Raw genomic sequence first — 24,878 nt, 5'->3', positions numbered from 1 at the left:
ACAATTCTATTCTCCTCGTTCTGCCAGTATACAACTGCAAGATGAATCAGTGGCAAGGCTAGAGTACAGAACTAGAAAGCGTACAATTACCTAGGGCACACATGATTATGTAAGCGAGTAAACAAGGTGAATTACAGGCAAGCAATCATTACATTCCTCCCCGCTGATTTATGAACATGTTTAGAATTTCGATACTTGTTGTCTCAAGAAAATACTGTAGATACATCAATGTTTCACATAAGCACCATATCGGTCAGGTTCTTTTCGTACCCGAGAGGATCTGCGAAGGGCAGGAACCTCAACATCGATCACGGCCGGTTTGTGCGAGTGTTCAACAACCGGATTTTTAGGTGTAGACTTTGGAGATTCAATTCCGGACTTTGGTGATTCAGGTGCAGGTTGTGAATGTAAATCCAGTAGTTCGGGTGAGGCGGTAACGTTGTTGTCTTCTGCTGGTTTTTCTTTTTGCGGACAAGGAGCAAGGTCTGTAGTCGATACAGTTGATTCTCGGCCATTTGGATATCGAACATGTGCAAAGCTAGGGTTCGCATCGAGCAATTCAACTTCATCTACTAATGGCTCGTCCTTGTTCCTGACAAACCGACAAAGCAGGACAGATCCTGGTCGGAGCAACCAATCAGGTAAACTCTTCCCGAGCTTTGAACGTCGTTCAAACCTAAGAAAACGTTCGTGCGGAGTAGCATTTGTGCTGGTACATAATAATGATCGCGCTGCATGTAAAGCGTCAGGTAGGACTTCTTCCCACCTCTCCTGCGGAAGTTGACGATCATGTAACATTAACTGTACGGTTTGCCAAATAGTGTGATTCGTTCTTTCTACTTGTGAATTACCAAGTGGGGTGATATGGTGTGCTCCTACTGGTAGCCACACCTTTACTTGTAAGGTAGGTTTTTACATCATTGGACATAAAGGCCGAACCTTATCACTATGTACGTATCCAGGAACGCCAAATAGTACAAAAAGTTCTGATAAACACTTTAACACCGTTGATGAGGATTGGTCTTTGCATGCGAAAGCAAATGGATAACGAGAATACTCGTCAATAACCATTAAAATGTATGGTTTGACACCTTTTACTGGACCCTTGAAATCGATACTTATTCTTTCCCAGGGACTCGTGGCACGTATTAAGTGTTGGTTTTTATCCAAGCTGTGATAGCGAGGCTTCACTTCACAACACGAACGACAGCTTTTGCAAACATTTTTCACATCATCTAGAGAAAACGGCAAGTTTTTTGAACGAGTGAATTGCCAAAGACGAATAACTCCCGGGTGCCCAAGTTGGCGATGAATGTCTTTTAGATTGGGTTGTTGAGAGTAGCTAGCGATCACTTTGGAGCGAGATAGAGTGTCAGGAGCAACGTTATCGACTCCTGGCCGATGCTTTACACTGTAGTCGAAGCAACCCAATTCTGCTCTCCAAAGTTGAATTTTGGCATTTTTGACTTTACCTTTGCTAGTTAGGTCAAGCATAAATGAAAGAGCTCGTTGATCAGTAATTAATTTAAACTTTTTACCATGAAGATAGTGACACCAACGTCTAACTGCTTCAATTATAGCTAAAGCCTCTTTTTCTACAACAGGGTACGCTCTTTCGCATTTTGAAAGTGTTTTTGAGAAAAAGGCTACCGGTCTCCCCCCTTGGTTTAAAGTTGCAGCTATTGTATGTTCAGATGTATCACAATCAACCTGAAAGGGCAAGTCATCACGAATAAACGATAGACAAGTATTCATAAGTCCTTGTTTTAATGATTCAAAAGCTTGTAACGCCAGTTGAGATAAGGGGAAGGTGTTTCCAGTAATTGCGAGGTTTAGTGGACGTACCTTTTGTGAGAACTGGGGTATCCAACAAGCGTAGTAAGCGAACATCCCAACGACTCTTTGAAGTTCAGTTTTACACTTTGGAACGGGTAAATCTAGTAGTGGTTGCAATCTTGAGGGATCGGGTTTGATTACTCCATGAGAAATCCTGTAGCCAAGTACGTCGATTTCGTATTTGCAAATAAGAGATTTTGAATCATTAAACGTTAAACCTTCTTCATCAGCAGCTTTCAAGAGAGCTTTGAGCTTATGATCATGATCTTCTTTACTTGTTCCAGCAATTGTGATGTTGTCTAAATATGCATATGTCCCTCGGAGTTTATGCTTGCGGATAATATCATCTATAATTCTTTGAAATGCTGATACTCTATTTGTAATCCCGTCCTGTTGCTCAACACAACAAACAGTGTACCAGCCTCATTTTTGTAATCAAAAATGAGGCTGGTACACTGTTTGTTGTGTTGAGCAACAGGACGAGACTAATGATAAGATAAGACAGTCAACCGCTTCAAGTAGACAGTTTGCTGGGTGGTTCACTAAAAACAGAAAAGTTTTATTAGTCAACTCCGTTTGTAACTCCGAAAGGGAGTCTACAGTATTGAAACAGTCTCCCTACGGCTTCGAATGCAGTGTATTCTCGATCTTCCATGCACAGGGGAACTTGGTAATAAGCTGACTTTTAATCTAATGTGCTGAATATCTTTCCGTGGGCAATGGCAAACACTTGGTCATCAATTCTCGGTAAAGGAAAAGCGTCAAGAAGTGTAAACTTGTTAATGGTGCGAGAGTAATCAATTACCATCCGCTTTTTATGGCGTCCGTCATCTGCGATTAAAACTTGAGCTCTCCAAGGTGAAGTAAAAGGCTCTATAACCCCATCAGCAAAGAGTTTGTTGATTTCCTGGCGAATAAAATGCTGATCTTCTGGATTAAAACGTTTAGACTTCGTGACGATTGGTCGGACTCCTGGATCCAGATTCTTGAATAGACGAGGTGCTGTGACTTTAGCCGCTGCAACACTACAGTTTGAAGGTGTTATTATGATATCCTCTTTTTTACCATTGAATTCAAAAATCACCCGTCGATGCAGCGCCATGAAGTCTTGTCCGAGGATGATGTCTGCACAAAGTTCGCGTCCAACTCCCAGTTGTAAATCATATTCGCGATTAAATAAAGTCATTTTAGCAGCAGTCTTTCCGAGACACTCAAAATTTTGAGTTACGCGAGCTAGTGAAACTGAAGAAGTGGGTCCTGATGGAGGATCCAGCTTAAGCCATTTCGCAACCTTCCAGTCAATGTGGCTATGAGATGCCCCGGAGTCTAGAAGAGCAGTGATGTGTTTTCCGGCTATTTCCACGGAAACTGAAAAAGACGACAAACAGGATGGCACACCGGCTAAAACCGACAATCAATAAGAAACTGTTGAAGCGACAATGCCATCTTCAGATCCAGACGATAAGTGCTGATCTCCCAGTATTGAAGCAGATGTAGATTGTGCTTTGATACGATTGTTTTGTCTTTTTTGTGATTTTCAACAGGCTCTTTCGAAACGACCCTTTTTTTCCACATGCTCGGCAAGAAGCGTCCCGAGCAGGACATTCCATCCTTCCGCCCGGGTGCAGTTTTCCGGAGCAAAAGTAGCATTTTCTTAGTGGGATATTGGCACTTCTTGACGATGCAGCGACGGAAGATTGAAGAGTAGTTGAAAGACATCCGGATTGATTGTGCGCTTGTTCGAGTAATTCAGCCTTAGCTATAGCATCCTCAAGGGTGAGTGATTTTTCTTCTAGTAGTTTCTGCTTGATAGCTGAAGAAGAGATTCCAGTAATAAATGCATCTCGAGTTAATTCCCTTTTGAAATCTTCCGCGCTGACAGCTCGCCACTGGCAATCTCGGGCAAGTGCCTTGAGTGCTCTTGCGTACGATGTGATAATTTCATCATGCTTCTGTTCCCTGGTGAGTAAAAGGTGACGGGAAAAAGTTTTGTTTTTCTCCTTTAAGAAGGCTCTATCGAGTACTTCCTTTGCTGCGTCGAAGGTAGAACAGTTCTCAACAAGGTCGTACACTTCAGGTGACAAATAGCAGTGCAGTAATGCTAGTTTATCTACTGCTGAGAAATTCTGAGAGCTATGGTCGCCTTCAGCGGGTTCACGGCTTGGCACAGAACGCTGAACTGCTTCGAGAAAGGCGTTAAACGTTTTCAGCCAATGTCTGCAGTGCTTAGCAGCAAGTGCGTCACTCAGGTCAAGGTCTAGCACTTTCGGTTTCAACAAACGTTCCATCACCAGATAAATAAGTTGATTAAATTGTTACGATATAAACCAAACTAAAAACATAACTTGGCTTTAATCAACTTAAATTCGTGCTAAACAAACAAAACAAATATAAGGTTAACCAAATACAGTAGCTTACATCTACGGTAGACATAGTTCTGCACAATTCTATTCTCCTCGTTCTGCCAGTACAACTGCAAGATAAATCAGTGGCAAGGCTAGAGTACGAGGAAAACTCTTTTGTTCAGCTGAAACATTATCTTTCTACTGATGAAGTTCTTACACATTTCAATGCGTCACTTCCGGTAGGTATCGCATGTGATGCTTCTAGAGTGGGCATCGGTGCTACTTTGTTTCACCGTTAACCAGATGGCACAGAACGGCTTTAGCAAACGTTTCAAAGATATTAATAACTTCGCAGAGAAACTATAGTCAAATTCAGAAAGAGGCTTTGTCGATAATTTTTGCGCTAAAGAAATTCTATCAATATCTTTTTGGTAGATCATTCATTTTGGTCACAGATCATAAACCGTTGCTTAGTCTTTGTGGCCCGACCAAATCGACACCTTCTTTGGCAGCAAATCGTTTGGCTCGTTGGGCACTCTTTTTGTCAGAGATGTAGCTACGTGTGCGCCGCAAATTCTACACCGCATACTTGCGGCGTAGACTTTTTGTTTGCGCTAACGTTTGCGGCCACATTTTTTTGGATAGTTTGCGCTTGAGGCTGCGCCGTAAAGTTTTCGCAGTTTTTTAGCGCATAGCGTCAACGCATACTTTTTAATGTCTTAGTTGTTGTTTGCAATTTTTTTTGTCAAACTGCGAAATGTTGACGTCTTGCAATTGCCCATTGTTCTAGTGTTGTGTCACAGTGTCATCTATTGTTCAGTCAGCTGGAGTTTGTTTGTATATCGCAAGTAGTAGAGGAGGGTCCGATCGATATCTGCTGGCAGTACGAAAAACCAGTGAGGCTTTACGATCAAGTCCTGCAACAGTACATTGTGTATCGCGACAAATATGCCAACATCCCGACCAAAGTTGTTGTAGAAGAGAAAAAACAATTTACCGAAGACGATATTTTGGCTGGAGTAGCAAAGAGTTACCTTGGAAAAAGTCGCGGTCTCATTGACTTGATAAAAAAGAATTCATCCTTAGGCTGGAACAATTCTGGTGAGATCACAATTCACGGACAGGTGATTCCCAATTCCAATATAAAGCATCTGATATCAGCCGTTGTTCACAAATCTAAAAGCTTTCAACCAGTGGGGTTGACAGAGTTTCAACAAGTTTTGCAAGAGTTCCGCCCTTCTGCGAGCGTTAAAAAGGTGACATGGCGTCAGCATCACTGAGCTACTACGATCCGGGAAATCCTGCAAGTTTTGGAGCAAGTAGTAGAGGAGGGTCCGATCGATATCTGCTGGCAATACGAAAAAGCAGTACCTGGCAGTACGAAAAACCTGGCAGTACGAAAAACCTGGCAGTACGAAAAACCTGGCAGTGCTAAAAAGCAGAGTCCTGGCAGAGCCTTGACAGAGCAGTCTGGCAGAGCCCTGGCAGAGCAGTCTGGCAGAGCCCTGGCAGAGCCCTGGCAGAGCAGTCTGGCAGAGCCCTGGCAGAGCAGTCTGGCAGAGCCTTGGTAGTACCTGGCACTGTCCTGGCAGAGTCTTGGCAGAGCAGTACCTGACACTGTCCTGGCAGAGTCTTGGCAGAGCAGTACCTGACACTGTCCTGGCAGAGTCTTGTGCAAAACTTACCACGATGTCGCAACGATTGCGTCAGATGTTTTGATAATATTGCACTATTCTTGGATATTACTTCATTTTCTTTTTTTCTGAGTTGTACGTTATATATATACCGCAGTAGAGTATCATTAGTCCTTAGTTGATGTGATGGCAGTGGAAAGAAACTTTGGCTCTTCAAGTGTTGCAACAGCAAATGAATATGTGGCACTTTCAGGTGGTTTATCTTCCATTGTTTGTCCAGAATCAGCTCCTGCTGCTCCTCATTTGGTGGAAAAAAGAGCTAGAATGAATACCTTTCAAGAGAATAAACAATATAAAAAGTATTTTTCAAGTTCTCTCCATTGTCCTGAGAACATGGCGGACAGCGGTTTCTATTATTATGGCGACAAAGACCGTGTCCGTTGTTTTTGTTGTGGGGGAGGATTGAATCATTGGGTATCAACAGACATTCCTTGCGTAGAGCACGCGAAGTATTTCCCTCATTGCAAGTTTATCCAAGAAAAAATGGGGTTCGATTTTGTGTTAAATTTCGTGAGAAGGTATCCCTATTTGAATAGACCAGCATCTTTTCAAGTAGGTGGATTCTTGCCTGCTGGACTCTTACTTCGAAGAGGTTTAATTTCACCTCGACCACGCTCAACTCAACCACAAACTGTCACAATGGAAAAGTGGAGACATCGGGTTGTATCGTTTGTTTTCGCACCTTTAGATCTATTTCATGAGAAAGCCTCTCTTGCCAGAGCAGGGTTGTGCTACACTGGAGAAGGGAGAAAGGTTGTTTGTTTTTGGTGCGACACCTCCTTTTTCATGGCGGGTTTTCAATGTCCTTGGACAGAACACGCGAAAGCAAATGAGCAATGTAACTATTTGAAAATGAATAGAACATTCCCTAATCGTAGTGATGAAACGTCTATATTGCATGAAACGAAAGATACGACGGAAGCAATTGAAGATTGTGAAACGTTGCAATGTAAAGTGTGCTTGGATCGTGCGATCGATGTGTTGATCATTCCTTGTGGGCATTTATGTGCTTGCAGTGGATGTGTAGTACATTTAGAAAATTGTCCTATATGTCGACATGTGATTGGAACTCTTCAAAAAGTTTACTTAACTTAAATATTCTACTTTAATCATTCTACTTTGATCGTTGAACATGTGTTTGATATTTATATGTTGCCTTTTCACGAAATAAAAGGGTATGCTATCAATATCGAATGTCATTTTGTGTCTTGTCGAGTAAGATGGATGTTCGTTTTCAGCATCCATTTACTTGTGTTATTGCTGGCCCAACTGGAAGCGGTAAAACTGAATTTGTGGTCAGGTTTTTGGAGCACCTTAAAGAGATGATGTCCCCTATTCCGGATAGGGTGTTGTGGTGTTATGGAGAGTGGCAAGAAAGGTTTAAGACGATCGCCAATGTCGAGTTCCTGCAAGGTTTACCATCAAGCGACACTTTCAACTCTTCAGAAAAAACATTGGTTGTTATTGACGATTTAATGAGTGAGACAAACCGCAGTGTGACCGACCTTTTTACGAAAGGTAGTCACCATAAAAACATCAGTGTCATGTATATTGTTCAAAATCTTTTTCACAAAGGTAAGGAACATCGAACGATTAGTCTCAATGCTCATTATCTGGTGGTGTTTAAAAACCCCAGAGACAACTCTCAGATACTTCATTTAGCGAAGCAAGCTTACCCGAAACGTTCTAGCGTCCTCCAGCAAGCATTTACAGACGCGACTTCCAAGCCCTTTGGTTATTTACTCTTGGACTTTAAGCAAAGCACCCCGGAAAAGTTTCGTCTGCGAACCGACGTCTTTCCTGGAGAAGTAAATTCTGTGTACGTTCCAGTTTTTTAAAATGACTTCTCGTTTGCAACGTCATATCGGTACCCTGAAACTTCTTTCTAAAGCGACTCCCAATGTCGCCAAGGGGGTTATTAAATCAGCAGACAACGACTTGATTAAGTGTGTTTGTGATTGTTGTTACAACGTGCTGAAGGGTAACGTTCCTATTTCTTCAACACACAAAGCAAGATTATATAAGCATAAGAAGTCTTTACGCGAGCTAGCAAAAAAGAAGACCAGTCTCACAAAAAAACGACGACTTATCCAACACGGCGGGTTTCTAGGAGCACTTTTATCCGCAGTCATTCCGGCGATCGCTGGATTAATTGGTACTCTCACCTCAAAATAAGAAATGGAAAGTGTCAAAAAGATGAGTCTAGTGGAACCGCGTCTTTTAGAAGCAATTCGGGAAAAAAATATTCAAAAACCACCGCTAGTGAACGCGATGAGTGACTTGGACTCGAAAATGAATGAAATCCTCAACCGACCCGACCTGCCCACAAGCGATAAAGTGAGGCTTTACGATCAAGTCCTGCAACAGTACATTGTGTATCGCGACAAATATGCCAACATCCCGACCAAAGTTGTTGTAGAAGAGAAAAAACAATTTACCGAAGACGATATTTTGGCTGGAGTAGCAAAGAGTTACCTTGGAAAAAGTCGCGGTCTCATTGACTTGATAAAAAAGAATTCATCCTTAGGCTGGAACAATTCTGGTGAGATCACAATTCACGGACAGGTGATTCCCAATTCCAATATAAAGCATCTGATATCAGCCGTTGTTCACAAATCTAAAAGCTTTCAACCAGTGGGGTTGACAGAGTTTCAACAAGTTTTGCAAGAGTTCCGCCCTTCTGCGAGCGTTAAAAAGGTGACATGGCGTCAGCATCACTGAGCTACTACGATCCGGGAAATCCTGCAAGTTTTGGAGGTGCTGAAAGACTGCAAAAGGTTGTCAAAAAGCCAGTGAAATCATGGCTCATGTCTCAAGATGTCTATACCCTTCACAAACCAGTTCGTCATCAATTTCCGCGTCGTCGTGTGGTGGTCGGCGGTATAGGAGAACAATTTCAAGCCGACTTGGTTGATGTGTCGGCTCTGAAAAAAGAAAATCGTAATTTCAAATATCTATTGACCTGTATTGATGTGTTTTCGAAATTTGCATGGGTTGTGCCATTAAAAGATAAAACCGGTAAAACTTTGATCAAGGCTTTCTCTAAAATTATCCGAAAGTCAATACCCAGGACTCTGCAAACAGACAAAGGTACAGAGTTTACAAATAAAATCTTTCAAAAATGGTTGAAAAACCACGGTATTCATTTCTTTACGACTCATAACCAGGAGACAAAAGCCAGCATTGTAGAGCGGTTTAATCGCACCTTGAAAAGTCGTATGTGGCGTTATTTCACATACAAGAAAGCGAGACGGTTCATTGATATTTTACCCAAGTTGGTTCAATCCTACAATCACTCGTATCACCGAAGCATCAAACGCACTCCGGCTTCTGTGAATCCTGAAAATCAAGAGATTGTTTGGCAAACGCTTTACGGAGGTGTTTCTTTACCTAAAAAACCCAAAGTCGAAGTTGGTTCGTTGGTTCGCATTAGCAAACACAGACGCAATTTTCAAAAAGGATATTTACCAAACTGGACAGAGGAGTTGTTTCTTGTCGACAAAGCTTTACCTGGAGACCCACAGGTTTATATTTTAAAAGATTTAGACGGGGAAACACTGCAAGGTTCCTTTTACGAACAAGAAATTCAAAAAGTTTTTAAAACAAACGACATCTACAAGGTTGAAGCGATTTTGGGAAGGAGGAAAAAAGGTCGAAAGAAACAGATCTTTGTAAAGTGGCTCGGTTACCCGGACAAGTTCAATTGCTGGATTGACGAAGCGAGTGTTGTACGTTATGGCTGAGTGGAAAATGTGTGGAAAAAACGTTCCCAGAAGTGAAATAGTCTATTTTTTTCAAATGGTTGTCATTTTGATTGTGATATCGTTCAGTTTATACAACCTGAGTTTAGCGGAGGACCCCCACAAGCTTTGGATCGTGTTGCTGTCCAACTGTTTAGGATTGGTAATGCCCCAACCTAAAATAAAATATCCAAAGCGAAATGTTTTACCTGACCCTTCCGAGTAACAGCTCTATGAAATTCTTCCCAGCCAACACATTGACGGATTATGTGGTCAGACTACCAAAAGAAATCAATTTAGAAGGGGATTGGGAGGTTGGTGTTGCCGAAGTTCAATACCCTCACTCCTGGAGGAATGTTAAGAATTCAGTCAACCATTGGGTGCAGTATATTAATGGGGTTGATACAAAAATCGTGGTCTTGGATCCTGGTCACTACCCCAGTCCTCAAAGTATCCTTGAAGTTTTAGAAACAAAATTGAAGCTTCGAATGGGAAATGAATATTCTTCTCGAATGTATTACGATCCTTACACGAGGCTTGTGAACTTTACAATTGACAGCGGTGTCCGTCTTATTCTCGGTCAAGGGCTAGCTGAAATGCTAGGGTTTAACAGGAAACGTTTTAAAACTGGAGAGTATCAATCGAAACACCGCGTGGATCTGCGTCAGGGTTTTTACTCTATCTATTTGTACTGTGACGTGGTCGAACCCCGCGTAGTCGGTGACACTTTAGCTCCCTTGTTGGGTGTCATACCGGTGGAAGGAAAAACTGGTGATTACATTTACCGAAGAAGTGAAAAAGTACACTATCATCTTGTGCAACGAAAAAACTTTAGTACCATACATATATCACTGCGAGACGACCAAGGCAATCCAGTTCAATTCGAAACAGGGAAGGTAGTGGTCACTCTTCACTTTCGAAAAAGACTTCTTCACCAGCTATAATGCCCTACAAGCCAGCGTTTTGTTGTAATGCAAAAGCTTATGAAAATTATTATGTCTCACAAGTTGGGCATGGAACTCCAGGCTTTTTTACCGGCGCTCAATATCAAAACGGTTATGGGTTGGGGAGTATTTTTTCCAGTCTAGGCAAAGCGGTTTTACCTCTCTTTAAATCAGGAGCCAAAATGGTTGGCAAGGAGGTTTTAAAGACTGGTGCACAGTTCGCCTCGGATGTATTGGGAGGGAAAAATGTCAAAGATGCGGCCATACAACGCTCTAAACAGGCAGGCATGAACTTACTAAACAGAGCTGTAGCCCCAACCAAAAGAACTTTCCAACCTCCACCACAAGAAGCCTTTTTCTCATCTCCTTCAGCTAAAAGGCCGAGAAAAAGCAAAAAGTCTACTAGTTTGAAAAAACGCAAACGAAAAGCAGTCGCTCCTAAGGACATCTTCAATGGGTAGTTTGATTCATGAAAAGTCTTGTGAAGGATTGAAAAGCGAACTAGATTTGTTTTCTGTTCCGCCAACACAAACCAGTTTAGAACAGGGACACTATGTCGAACATCGTCCCCAATCTACTCTTACCGACAGTGGGCCTGTTGAGTTTTTACTTGTGGAAGAAGGCGACTACTATATTGATTTGGCCAACACCCTACTTTACGTTCGCGCCAAAGTGGTCAAGAACGATGGGGCAAATTTGGATGCAAATCAAGCCGTGGCTCCGGTTTGCAATTGGTTGCATAGCCTATGGTCTCAAGTCGACTTGAGCCTCAACAACACCCAGATTTCTCAGTCTAATCACACGTATCCGTTCCGTGCCTATTTAGAGACACTTCTCAGTTTTGGAAGCCCAGCAAAGACGACACAGCTATCGGCCAACCTGTGGTACAAAGACTCCCACGGAAAGTTTGATACGCTCGCTGCTACAAATAGCGGCTTTAACCAACGTAGGCTATTGACGGCGGAAAGCCGATCATTGGACATGATTGGAAAACTGCATCTGGATGTAGCCTTTCAGAATAGGTATTTGCTCAACGGAGTTGAGATGAAGCTCAAGCTGACTAGAGCCTCCGACGCGTTTTGTCTCATGGGACAAGGAAAGGTCAAACTAGAAGAAGTGGTTCTTTTCTGCAGAAAAGTTAAGCCAAGCGATGCAGTCAGGATCGCCCACATCAAGGCCCTCCAATCTGGAACAGCCAAGTATCCGATACGACGTGTTGAAACAAAGGCCTTTACTGTACCTCAAGGGAATCTTTCTGTCACCAAAGAAAACTTGTTCTTGGGACAGTTACCGAAGAGAGTTGTCATTGGTATGGTGGATAATGCGTCATTCAATGGTTCGGCCACTAGGAATCCTTTCGATTTCAAGCACAATTCTACCAACTTTTTAGCTTTGTACCGCGATGGTAAACAGATCCCGTCACGACCTTTACAACCCGATTTCGCAAATGGAAAATTTATCCGCAGCTATCTTTCTCTGTTTACTGGGACTAGCCAATATTATGCGGATGAAGGAAATGACATTTCTAGATCGGAATACCCGGGTGGTTATACGCTGTTTGCATTTGATTTGACACCTGACCTTGGGTCTGGAGCAAACCATTTTGAACTGATAAAGCATGGCAACTTAAGATTGGAAATTCATTTCGCGACAGCCCTGGCACATACCATTAACGTGATTGTTTACGCGGAGCATGACAATCTTTTAGAAATTGATCGGAACAAAAGCGTCATTTTCGATTATTCAGCATGAACTCGGACCAGATTTCAAGAATTTTGTACAACGACCCCTGTCTAAAGCGTGTGTTTCAAGGAGTTTACGCGAGAGACATGCTACCTCGAGATGTGTCCCCTCCTGCCGCCTACGTTTTTAACACTGACAAAAGCGACCAACCCGGTGAGCATTGGGTGGCTGTTTTCCTGAGTGAAGAGCATCAAAGTGAATATTTTGACTCCTACGGCCTTCCACCTTTCCATGATGAATTTGTCGACTTTATGAACTTACATGCAATCGAGTGGGTCTACAACTCTACCACGATCCAAGGACCATTGTCTTTCGTTTGTGGGCATTATTGTGTTTATTTTTTATTAAAACGTTGTCGCGGACTATCAATGAGGTCTATTGTGGCAAAGTTTCATTCCAATCTGACTGCAAACGATCGTGCTGTTGACGACTTTGTGCGCCATACATATAAAATTAAAATTTAATTGCTTGTATATGTATATTATGTATATGATATGTATAGTGTACTGTATATTATATATATGTATATAGTATATATATATATTATATATGTGTACCACCTTATACTATGTATTTACACAATAAAAACACCAATGAAACATTTCTTCATGTCTTTTATTGAAAGTGAATTATACACGAATACGTTTAACTGGAGGTTCTTCAGTTTCTTCGGGTGTGATGAGAAGCTTTGAAAAAAATTCCAATTGCTGTTGGCATTCTTCTGTCAGATGATCTTTCCCTTTGCAGGCAATGTAGAATTCCTCACACCGCTGATACACAAAATGAACATAGTGTCGAGGGGCATAGACCTTGTCCGTTGTAAAAGAAAGGCGAAATTCATCCGGACAAATTTCTTTTTTGACTGCTTCGATATGATTCAAACGAGCACAGTTTTCGTCGTCTTCTGAAGTGGCCCAATATAATATTGATAGATAGGCCTTTGTCTTTGTTTTTGGAACGAATAAGATGTACGGATCCTCTTCGAAAAGCACTGTCGCGACTTCTTTTAGTTGTTCGGTTGAGAAGTGGAAACCTCGTTGTTTCACTTTCAATATCCCTTTCTGTAACAAGCCTCCACCTTGCGGTAATAAATCTCCTTGTTCGGCGATTTCTGAAAACTTTAACCTCACTTCGTCGGAGATTTTTTGCATTTGTCTGGCCCCCGCGTTCAACTTTTCAGACTCGATGAGACCTTCATAACAACTAGTGTGAGGTAAGTTGGGCATGTGTGCCATCGCGATTTCAGCTTGCTTTCTAAGTTGGACAGCTACTGAACTATAAGATTGCATATTTGAAACCGATAGACAGCATATCCTCTATTTAAACCAGAAAGACGTCATTTCTTAGTGATAGGTGAAGACACACAAGATTTTATAACTTGCACCAGCATTGATTAAAAATTTTTAGCACTGAAAATACTTCCGAGGTTGAAAAGTCCATCCCCAAGGTATAAAATGAATTACTTCCGAGGTTGAAAAGTCCGTTGCCAAGATATCACTAGGTCCCATAACAATTCGGTATGACGACATAAAGAGGATTGCACCATCCCACTGTAATCTGTGAACTTTTAACTCGATATTGCACGCACAGTAATCTGTGGACTTTCAACTCGATTGCACCATAGCGTGTATAAACACAAAAAGAAGAAAAAAAAAAAAGATTAGGTCTATAAAAAATCGCGCGTTTGAGTCAGTGACATTTCATTCAAGATGTTTACCTGCGAGATTTGTGGTCGGTCTTATACTCAAAAACAAAGCTTAGAGAGGCATAGGAAAAAACATTTCAATATTCGATGGACCTGTGAGTTGTGTCAACAAACCTTTTCAAAAACCTACAGTCGATCTCTGCATGCCAAACGATGTAAAAAGTAAGTGTGTGTTCATCAACAAACCAATTGATGGTACTAGCTGTAAATATGTTCTGTAATTATACATGTCTTATTGATGTGATAAAGAAACGCATTGTTAAACACTTGATAAAGTAATAGTTGTTCAAATCTCTACAAGTATACAAAAACTGCAGATAAACAAAGTCTTTTGCAAAATAGCTCTTTAGCCCCACTTTGTGACATGTTAAATTCTTGTAGACGACAAACAGCAATTGCTGAACATGATATGGATCCGGCCCTGTGGGAAGAGATCGATTGGTCCCAAAATCAAACAGCCAACAAAATAGATGATGAATTAAATCCTGACTTTTGGAAGTGAGTGTTTAAATTCTTGGTGTGGTATTCCTTATTTACAACAGTGCACTAATTGTAAAACATTGACAGAGAGATCGATTGGTCGCAAAATCAAACTGGTGGCAACATGAACGAGGAACCAAACCCTGCTGTTGAGGAGTGAGTATTGACATTCATTGATGTAAACTGTTGATAGATGCGACAATGAGAGAGGGGTGAGAAATTTTTAAAGACACAACTCGATGAAATTTCATTTAAGATCTTTTGCAGGACAGGTGAGGAATCAGCAGACAGAGATGAAGTAAATGGAGAGACAATCGATGCTCAACTAAAGTAAGAGATTTAATGTTGTAAACAAAAGTTTATGCATATTTTCTTTTGTGTGATGAAATGTTAAACCCATTAAACTCCAATGTCTCACAGACATATTTTCTTTCAGAACGTTTATGACACAACATCACTCCAGTATTGTTGACTCGAGAAAGGTTGGAAACAAAATTCAAGACGTTTTCAACTTTTCATTATCTGATCGGAATATAGAAGAACTTCGCAACCAATTGATTCGTATTATTTTTGAACAGCAAAAGCATCGTTTTAAAATTAATTACAGTTTTGGATTTATTTTACGCCATCGCCTGAACAATTCTTTAAAATTTTTCCATGCTTCACATGGCACAGACACTGTTTTAAAGTTAGCAAAACTAATCTCAAACAAAGAGGATTTTTTGGAATTTTTAAATGATTTATTTCACCAGGATTTTTTAGAATTTGCAAGGCAGCAACGACCAGATAGTGCGTGGGTGGTTGAAAAAGTGACAAATGTGACTTTTTTTGTATATAAATTACCTAAATTTTTCATTGGGTGTGGGGTCGAGCTGCCAGAGTTTATTCTCAATAACCCTGGAGTAAATGCTTTAAATATGAATAGAAATACCAAACGTCAATACTCGGACCATCTTTGCTTTTTCCGCTGTTTAGCCTTGTTTCGTGGATGTACACTTTTGAACCTGGAGACCGCAGCACAACAATACTTTCACACTTACTGCACACACTTGAGAAAGGTTGTTTGTTTTTGGTGCGACACCTCCTTTTTCATGGCGGGTTTTCAATGTCCTTGGACAGAACACGCGAAAGCAAATGAGCAATGTAACTATTTGAAAATGAATAGAACATTCCCTAATCGTAGTGATGAAACGTCTATATTGCATGAAACGAAAGATACGACGGAAGCAATTGAAGATTGTGAAACGTTGCAATGTAAAGTGTGCTTGGATCGTGCGATCGATGTGTTGATCATTCCTTGTGGGCATTTATGTGCTTGCAGTGGATGTGTAGTACATTTAGAAAATTGTCCTATATGTCGACATGTGATTGGAACTCTTCAAAAAGTTTACTTAACTTAAATATTCTACTTTAATCATTCTACTTTGATCGTTGAACATGTGTTTGATATTTATATGTTGCCTTTTCACGAAATAAAAGGGTATGCTATCAATATCGAATGTCATTTTGTGTCTTGTCGAGTAAGATGGATGTTCGTTTTCAGCATCCATTTACTTGTGTTATTGCTGGCCCAACTGGAAGCGGTAAAACTGAATTTGTGGTCAGGTTTTTGGAGCACCTTAAAGAGATGATGTCCCCTATTCCGGATAGGGTGTTGTGGTGTTATGGAGAGTGGCAAGAAAGGTTTAAGACGATCGCCAATGTCGAGTTCCTGCAAGGTTTACCATCAAGCGACACTTTCAACTCTTCAGAAAAAACATTGGTTGTTATTGACGATTTAATGAGTGAGACAAACCGCAGTGTGACCGACCTTTTTACGAAAGGTAGTCACCATAAAAACATCAGTGTCATGTATATTGTTCAAAATCTTTTTCACAAAGGTAAGGAACATCGAACGATTAGTCTCAATGCTCATTATCTGGTGGTGTTTAAAAACCCCAGAGACAACTCTCAGATACTTCATTTAGCGAAGCAAGCTTACCCGAAACGTTCTAGCGTCCTCCAGCAAGCATTTACAGACGCGACTTCCAAGCCCTTTGGTTATTTACTCTTGGACTTTAAGCAAAGCACCCCGGAAAAGTTTCGTCTGCGAACCGACGTCTTTCCTGGAGAAGTAAATTCTGTGTACGTTCCAGTTTTTTAAAATGACTTCTCGTTTGCAACGTCATATCGGTACCCTGAAACTTCTTTCTAAAGCGACTCCCAATGTCGCCAAGGGGGTTATTAAATCAGCAGACAACGACTTGATTAAGTGTGTTTGTGATTGTTGTTACAACGTGCTGAAGGGTAACGTTCCTATTTCTTCAACACACAAAGCAAGATTATATAAGCATAAGAAGTCTTTACGCGAGCTAGCAAAAAAGAAGACCAGTCTCACAAAAAAACGACGACTTATCCAACACGGCGGGTTTCTAGGAGCACTTTTATCCGCAGTCATTCCGGCGATCGCTGGATTAATTGGTACTCTCACCTCAAAATAAGAAATGGAAAGTGTCAAAAAGATGAGTCTAGTGGAACCGCGTCTTTTAGAAGCAATTCGGGAAAAAAATATTCAAAAACCACCGCTAGTGAACGCGATGAGTGACTTGGACTCGAAAATGAATGAAATCCTCAACCGACCCGACCTGCCCACAAGCGATAAAGTGAGGCTTTACGATCAAGTCCTGCAACAGTACATTGTGTATCGCGACAAATATGCCAACATCCCGACCAAAGTTGTTGTAGAAGAGAAAAAACAATTTACCGAAGACGATATTTTGGCTGGAGTAGCAAAGAGTTACCTTGGAAAAAGTCGCGGTCTCATTGACTTGATAAAAAAGAATTCATCCTTAGGCTGGAACAATTCTGGTGAGATCACAATTCACGGACAGGTGATTCCCAATTCCAATATAAAGCATCTGATATCAGCCGTTGTTCACAAATCTAAAAGCTTTCAACCAGTGGGGTTGACAGAGTTTCAACAAGTTTTGCAAGAGTTCCGCCCTTCTGCGAGCGTTAAAAAGGTGACATGGCGTCAGCATCACTGAGCTACTACGATCCGGGAAATCCTGCAAGTTTTGGAGGTGCTGAAAGACTGCAAAAGGTTGTCAAAAAGCCAGTGAAATCATGGCTCATGTCTCAAGATGTCTATACCCTTCACAAACCAGTTCGTCATCAATTTCCGCGTCGTCGTGTGGTGGTCGGCGGTATAGGAGAACAATTTCAAGCCGACTTGGTTGATGTGTCGGCTCTGAAAAAAGAAAATCGTAATTTCAAATATCTATTGACCTGTATTGATGTGTTTTCGAAATTTGCATGGGTTGTGCCATTAAAAGATAAAACCGGTAAAACTTTGATCAAGGCTTTCTCTAAAATTATCCGAAAGTCAATACCCAGGACTCTGCAAACAGACAAAGGTACAGAGTTTACAAATAAAATCTTTCAAAAATGGTTGAAAAACCACGGTATTCATTTCTTTACGACTCATAACCAGGAGACAAAAGCCAGCATTGTAGAGCGGTTTAATCGCACCTTGAAAAGTCGTATGTGGCGTTATTTCACATACAAGAAAGCGAGACGGTTCATTGATATTTTACCCAAGTTGGTTCAATCCTACAATCACTCGTATCACCGAAGCATCAAACGCACTCCGGCTTCTGTGAATCCTGAAAATCAAGAGATTGTTTGGCAAGCGCTTTACGGAGGTGTTTCTTTACCTAAAAAACCCAAAGTCGAAGTTGGTTCGTTGGTTCGCATTAGCAAACACAGACGCAATTTTCAAAAAGGATATTTACCAAACTGGACAGAGGAGTTGTTTCTTGTCGACAAAGCTTTACCTGGAGACCCACAGGTTTATATTTTAAAAGATTTAGACGGGGAAACACTGCAAGGTTCCTTTTACGAACAAGAAATTCAAAAAGTTTTTAAAACAAACGACATCTACAAGGTTGAAGCGATTTTGGGAAGGAGGAAAAAAGGTCGAAAGAAACAGATCTTTGTAAAGTGGCTCGGTTACCCGGACAAGTTCAATTGCTGGATTGACGAAGCGAGTGTTGTACGTTATGGCTGAGTGGAAAATGTGTGGAAAAAACGTTCCCAGAAGTGAAATAGTCTATTTTTTTCAAATGGTTGTCATTTTGATTGTGATATCGTTCAGTTTATACAACCTGAGTTTAGCGGAGGACCCCCACAAGCTTTGGATCGTGTTGCTGTCCAACTGTTTAGGATTGGTAATGCCCCAACCTAAAATAAAATATCCAAAGCGAAATGTTTTACCTGACCCTTCCGAGTAACAGCTCTATGAAATTCTTCCCAGCCAACACATTGACGGATTATGTGGTCAGACTACCAAAAGAAATCAATTTAGAAGGGGATTGGGAGGTTGGTGTTGCCGAAGTTCAATACCCTCACTCCTGGAGGAATGTTAAGAATTCAGTCAACCATTGGGTGCAGTATATTAATGGGGTTGATACAAAAATCGTGGTCTTGGATCCTGGTCACTACCCCAGTCCTCAAAGTATCCTTGAAGTTTTAGAAACAAAATTGAAGCTTCGAATGGGAAATGAATATTCTTCTCGAATGTATTACGATCCTTACACGAGGCTTGTGAACTTTACAATTGACAGCGGTGTCCGTCTTATTCTCGGTCAAGGGCTAGCTGAAATGCTAGGGTTTAACAGGAAACGTTTTAAAACTGGAGAGTATCAATCGAAACACCGCGTGGATCTGCGTCAGGGTTTTTACTCTATCTATTTGTACTGTGACGTGGTCGAACCCCGCGTAGTCGGTGACACTTTAGCTCCCTTGTTGGGTGTCATACCGGTGGAAGGAAAAACTGGTGATTACATTTACCGAAGAAGTGAAAAAGTACACTATCATCTTGTGCAACGAAAAAACTTTAGTACCATACATATATCACTGCGAGACGACCAAGGCAATCCAGTTCAATTCGAAACAGGGAAGGTAGTGGTCACTCTTCACTTTCGAAAAAGACTTCTTCACCAGCTATAATGCCCTACAAGCCAGCGTTTTGTTGTAATGCAAAAGCTTATGAAAATTATTATGTCTCACAAGTTGGGCATGGAACTCCAGGCTTTTTTACCGGCGCTCAATATCAAAACGGTTATGGGTTGGGGAGTATTTTTTCCAGTCTAGGCAAAGCGGTTTTACCTCTCTTTAAATCAGGAGCCAAAATGGTTGGCAAGGAGGTTTTAAAGACTGGTGCACAGTTCGCCTCGGATGTATTGGGAGGGAAAAATGTCAAAGATGCGGCCATACAACGCTCTAAACAGGCAGGCATGAACTTACTAAACAGAGCTGTAGCCCCAACCAAAAGAACTTTCCAACCTCCACCACAAGAAGCCTTTTTCTCATCTCCTTCAGCTAAAAGGCCGAGAAAAAGCAAAAAGTCTACTAGTTTGAAAAAACGCAAACGAAAAGCAGTCGCTCCTAAGGACATCTTCAATGGGTAGTTTGATTCATGAAAAGTCTTGTGAAGGATTGAAAAGCGAACTAGATTTGTTTTCTGTTCCGCCAACACAAACCAGTTTAGAACAGGGACACTATGTCGAACATCGTCCCCAATCTACTCTTACCGACAGTGGGCCTGTTGAGTTTTTACTTGTGGAAGAAGGCGACTACTATATTGATTTGGCCAACACCCTACTTTACGTTCGCGCCAAAGTGGTCAAGAACGATGGGGCAAATTTGGATGCAAATCAAGCCGTGGCTCCGGTTTGCAATTGGTTGCATAGCCTATGGTCTCAAGTCGACTTGAGCCTCAACAACACCCAGATTTCTCAGTCTAATCACACGTATCCGTTCCGTGCCTATTTAGAGACACTTCTCAGTTTTGGAAGCCCAGCAAAGACGACACAGCTATCGGCCAACCTGTGGTACAAAGACTCCCACGGAAAGTTTGATACGCTCGCTGCTACAAATAGCGGCTTTAACCAACGTAGGCTATTGACGGCGGAAAGCCGATCATTGGACATGATTGGAAAACTGCATCTGGATGTAGCCTTTCAGAATAGGTATTTGCTCAACGGAGTTGAGATGAAGCTCAAGCTGACTAGAGCCTCCGACGCGTTTTGTCTCATGGGACAAGGAAAGGTCAAACTAGAAGAAGTGGTTCTTTTCTGCAGAAAAGTTAAGCCAAGCGATGCAGTCAGGATCGCCCACATCAAGGCCCTCCAATCTGGAACAGCCAAGTATCCGATACGACGTGTTGAAACAAAGGCCTTTACTGTACCTCAAGGGAATCTTTCTGTCACCAAAGAAAACTTGTTCTTGGGACAGTTACCGAAGAGAGTTGTCATTGGTATGGTGGATAATGCGTCATTCAATGGTTCGGCCACTAGGAATCCTTTCGATTTCAAGCACAATTCTACCAACTTTTTAGCTTTGTACCGCGATGGTAAACAGATCCCGTCACGACCTTTACAACCCGATTTCGCAAATGGAAAATTTATCCGCAGCTATCTTTCTCTGTTTACTGGGACTAGCCAATATTATGCGGATGAAGGAAATGACATTTCTAGATCGGAATACCCGGGTGGTTATACGCTGTTTGCATTTGATTTGACACCTGACCTTGGGTCTGGAGCAAACCATTTTGAACTGATAAAGCATGGCAACTTAAGATTGGAAATTCATTTCGCGACAGCCCTGGCACATACCATTAACGTGATTGTTTACGCGGAGCATGACAATCTTTTAGAAATTGATCGGAACAAAAGCGTCATTTTCGATTATTCAGCATGAACTCGGACCAGATTTCAAGAATTTTGTACAACGACCCCTGTCTAAAGCGTGTGTTTCAAGGAGTTTACGCGAGAGACATGCTACCTCGAGATGTGTCCCCTCCTGCCGCCTACGTTTTTAACACTGACAAAAGCGACCAACCCGGTGAGCATTGGGTGGCTGTTTTCCTGAGTGAAGAGCATCAAAGTGAATATTTTGACTCCTACGGCCTTCCACCTTTCCATGATGAATTTGTCGACTTTATGAACTTACATGCAATCGAGTGGGTCTACAACTCTACCACGATCCAAGGACCATTGTCTTTCGTTTGTGGGCATTATTGTGTTTATTTTTTATTAAAACGTTGTCGCGGACTATCAATGAGGTCTATTGTGGCAAAGTTTCATTCCAATCTGACTGCAAACGATCGTGCTGTTGACGACTTTGTGCGCCATACATATAAAATTAAAATTTAATTGCTTGTATATGTATATTATGTATATGATATGTATAGTGTACTGTATATTATATATATGTATATAGTATATATATATATTATATATGTGTACCACCTTATACTATGTATTTACACAATAAAAACACCAATGAAACATTTCTTCATGTCTTTTATTGAAAGTGAATTATACACGAATACGTTTAACTGGAGGTTCTTCAGTTTCTTCGGGTGTGATGAGAAGCTTTGAAAAAAATTCCAATTGCTGTTGGCATTCTTCTGTCAGATGATCTTTCCCTTTGCAGGCAATGTAGAATTCCTCACACCGCTGATACACAAAATGAACATAGTGTCGAGGGGCATAGACCTTGTCCGTTGTAAAAGAAAGGCGAAATTCATCCGGACAAATTTCTTTTTTGACTGCTTCGATATGATTCAAACGAGCACAGTTTTCGTCGTCTTCTGAAGTGGCCCAATATAATATTGATAGATAGGCCTTTGTCTTTGTTTTTGGAACGAATAAGATGTACGGATCCTCTTCGAAAAGCACTGTCGCGACTTCTTTTAGTTGTTCGGTTGAGAAGTGGAAACCTCGTTGTTTCACTTTCAATATCCCTTTCTGTAACAAGCCTCCACCTTGCGGTAATAAATCTCCTTGTTCGGCGATTTCTGAAAACTTTAACCTCACTTCGTCGGAGATTTTTTGCATTTGTCTGGCCCCCGCGTTCAACTTTTCAGACTCGATGAGACCTTCATAACAACTAGTGTGAGGTAAGTTGGGCATGTGTGCCATCGCGATTTCAGCTTGCTTTCTAAGTTGGACAGCTACTGAACTATAAGATTGCATATTTGAAACCGATAGACAGCATATCCTCTATTTAAACCAGAAAGACGTCATTTCTTAGTGATAGGTGAAGACACACAAGATTTTATAACTTGCACCAGCATTGATTAAAAATTTTTAGCACTGAAAATACTTCCGAGGTTGAAAAGTCCATCCCCAAGGTATAAAATGAATTACTTCCGAGGTTGAAAAGTCCGTTGCCAAGATATCACTAGGTCCCATAACAATTCGGTATGACGACATAAAGAGGATTGCACCATCCCACTGTAATCTGTGAACTTTTAACTCGATATTGCACGCACAGTAATCTGTGGACTTTCAACTCGATTGCACCATAGCGTGTATAAACACAAAAAGAAGAAAAAAAAAAAAGATTAGGTCTATAAAAAATCGCGCGTTTGAGTCAGTGACATTTCATTCAAGATGTTTACCTGCGAGATTTGTGGTCGGTCTTATACTCAAAAACAAAGCTTAGAGAGGCATAGGAAAAAACATTTCAATATTCGATGGACCTGTGAGTTGTGTCAACAAACCTTTTCAAAAACCTACAGTCGATCTCTGCATGCCAAACGATGTAAAAAGTAAGTGTGTGTTCATCAACAAACCAATTGATGGTACTAGCTGTAAATATGTTCTGTAATTATACATGTCTTATTGATGTGATAAAGAAACGCATTGTTAAACACTTGATAAAGTAATAGTTGTTCAAATCTCTACAAGTATACAAAAACTGCAGATAAACAAAGTCTTTTGCAAAATAGCTCTTTAGCCCCACTTTGTGACATGTTAAATTCTTGTAGACGACAAACAGCAATTGCTGAACATGATATGGATCCGGCCCTGTGGGAAGAGATCGATTGGTCCCAAAATCAAACAGCCAACAAAATAGATGATGAATTAAATCCTGACTTTTGGAAGTGAGTGTTTAAATTCTTGGTGTGGTATTCCTTATTTACAACAGTGCACTAATTGTAAAACATTGACAGAGAGATCGATTGGTCGCAAAATCAAACTGGTGGCAACATGAACGAGGAACCAAACCCTGCTGTTGAGGAGTGAGTATTGACATTCATTGATGTAAACTGTTGATAGATGCGACAATGAGAGAGGGGTGAGAAATTTTTAAAGACACAACTCGATGAAATTTCATTTAAGATCTTTTGCAGGACAGGTGAGGAATCAGCAGACAGAGATGAAGTAAATGGAGAGACAATCGATGCTCAACTAAAGTAAGAGATTTAATGTTGTAAACAAAAGTTTATGCATATTTTCTTTTGTGTGATGAAATGTTAAACCCATTAAACTCCAATGTCTCACAGACATATTTTCTTTCAGAACGTTTATGACACAACATCACTCCAGTATTGTTGACTCGAGAAAGGTTGGAAACAAAATTCAAGACGTTTTCAACTTTTCATTATCTGATCGGAATATAGAAGAACTTCGCAACCAATTGATTCGTATTATTTTTGAACAGCAAAAGCATCGTTTTAAAATTAATTACAGTTTTGGATTTATTTTACGCCATCGCCTGAACAATTCTTTAAAATTTTTCCATGCTTCACATGGCACAGACACTGTTTTAAAGTTAGCAAAACTAATCTCAAACAAAGAGGATTTTTTGGAATTTTTAAATGATTTATTTCACCAGGATTTTTTAGAATTTGCAAGGCAGCAACGACCAGATAGTGCGTGGGTGGTTGAAAAAGTGACAAATGTGACTTTTTTTGTATATAAATTACCTAAATTTTTCATTGGGTGTGGGGTCGAGCTGCCAGAGTTTATTCTCAATAACCCTGGAGTAAATGCTTTAAATATGAATAGAAATACCAAACGTCAATACTCGGACCATCTTTGCTTTTTCCGCTGTTTAGCCTTGTTTCGTGGATGTACACTTTTGAACCTGGAGACCGCAGCACAACAATACTTTCACACTTACTGCACACACTTTCACAAAGACCCCACAAAATTTCAAGGGGTAGAGCTTTGTCAAATTGGGGAAGTAGAAAAATTATTCAAAGTCAACATTTTTGTATATTCGTTAGAATGGGATGGGGAGGGGGCTGTAGCAAGTCTTGTGCAACGGAGTCATTGTCACTTTCAGGACACCATGAACTTAAATTTATTTAAAAGCCATTTCAGCTACATTTTCAACATGACTTTCTACGCCAACACATACAAATGTCCAAAATGTCAAAAAAATTGGACGACTAACAATCATTATCATCGACACGTCAGAACCTGTGATTTCAATGTAAAATATAAATATGTTGGTGGGTCTTATCATACTCCTCTCACCATTTTTCAACAACTTGAGGACATGGGAATTTCAGTACCACCATCGGATCGTTATTACAATTTCAGAGCGACCTA

The 24,878-nt window shown here is 40.9% G+C and overlaps 5 protein-coding genes across 5 annotated transcripts; 4 read left to right on the top strand and 1 right to left on the bottom strand.

Annotated features, from left to right (window-relative positions):
• Positions 1-225: 225 nt before the first annotated feature.
• Positions 226-4,124, bottom strand: LOC145776264 (uncharacterized). The gene is made up of 4 exons (XM_082587665.1): positions 3,410-4,124; positions 2,642-3,204; positions 940-2,226; positions 226-771 (listed from the first exon to the last, which is right to left on the bottom strand). The coding sequence occupies exons 1-4, from the start codon at positions 4,122-4,124 to the stop codon at positions 226-228; spliced, it is 3,111 nt and encodes a 1,036-aa protein (XP_082443791.1).
• Positions 4,125-6,001: 1,877 nt separating this feature from the next.
• LOC145776263 (baculoviral IAP repeat-containing protein 8-like) lies at positions 6,002-6,970 on the top strand. Its single transcript, XM_082587663.1, has one exon. It carries the CDS (start codon positions 6,002-6,004, stop codon positions 6,968-6,970), a length of 969 nt encoding a protein of 322 aa, XP_082443789.1.
• A 4,042-nt stretch (positions 6,971-11,012) lies between these two features.
• Positions 11,013-12,311, top strand: LOC145776262 (uncharacterized protein F54H12.2-like). The gene has a single exon (XM_082587662.1). The coding sequence runs from the start codon at positions 11,013-11,015 to the stop codon at positions 12,309-12,311; it is 1,299 nt and encodes a 432-aa protein (XP_082443788.1).
• Positions 12,312-14,416: 2,105 nt separating this feature from the next.
• Positions 14,417-15,887, top strand: LOC145776260 (uncharacterized). The gene is made up of 4 exons (XM_082587661.1): positions 14,417-14,505; positions 14,575-14,643; positions 14,755-14,817; positions 14,924-15,887. Exons 1-4 carry the CDS (start codon positions 14,417-14,419, stop codon positions 15,885-15,887), a joined length of 1,185 nt encoding a protein of 394 aa, XP_082443787.1.
• A 4,042-nt stretch (positions 15,888-19,929) lies between these two features.
• On the top strand, positions 19,930-21,228 carry LOC145776259 (uncharacterized protein F54H12.2-like). The gene has a single exon (XM_082587660.1). It carries the CDS (start codon positions 19,930-19,932, stop codon positions 21,226-21,228), a length of 1,299 nt encoding a protein of 432 aa, XP_082443786.1.
• The last annotated feature ends 3,650 nt before the right edge of the window (positions 21,229-24,878 follow it).

The sequence above is a fragment of the Aplidium turbinatum genome, chromosome 8 (genome assembly GCF_918807975.1).
Source record: "Aplidium turbinatum chromosome 8, kaAplTurb1.1, whole genome shotgun sequence".
Lineage (NCBI taxonomy): Eukaryota > Metazoa > Chordata > Ascidiacea > Aplousobranchia > Polyclinidae > Aplidium > Aplidium turbinatum.
Note: the sequence above shows the minus strand (reverse complement) of the source record. Positions and strands in the feature narration are given on the sequence as shown.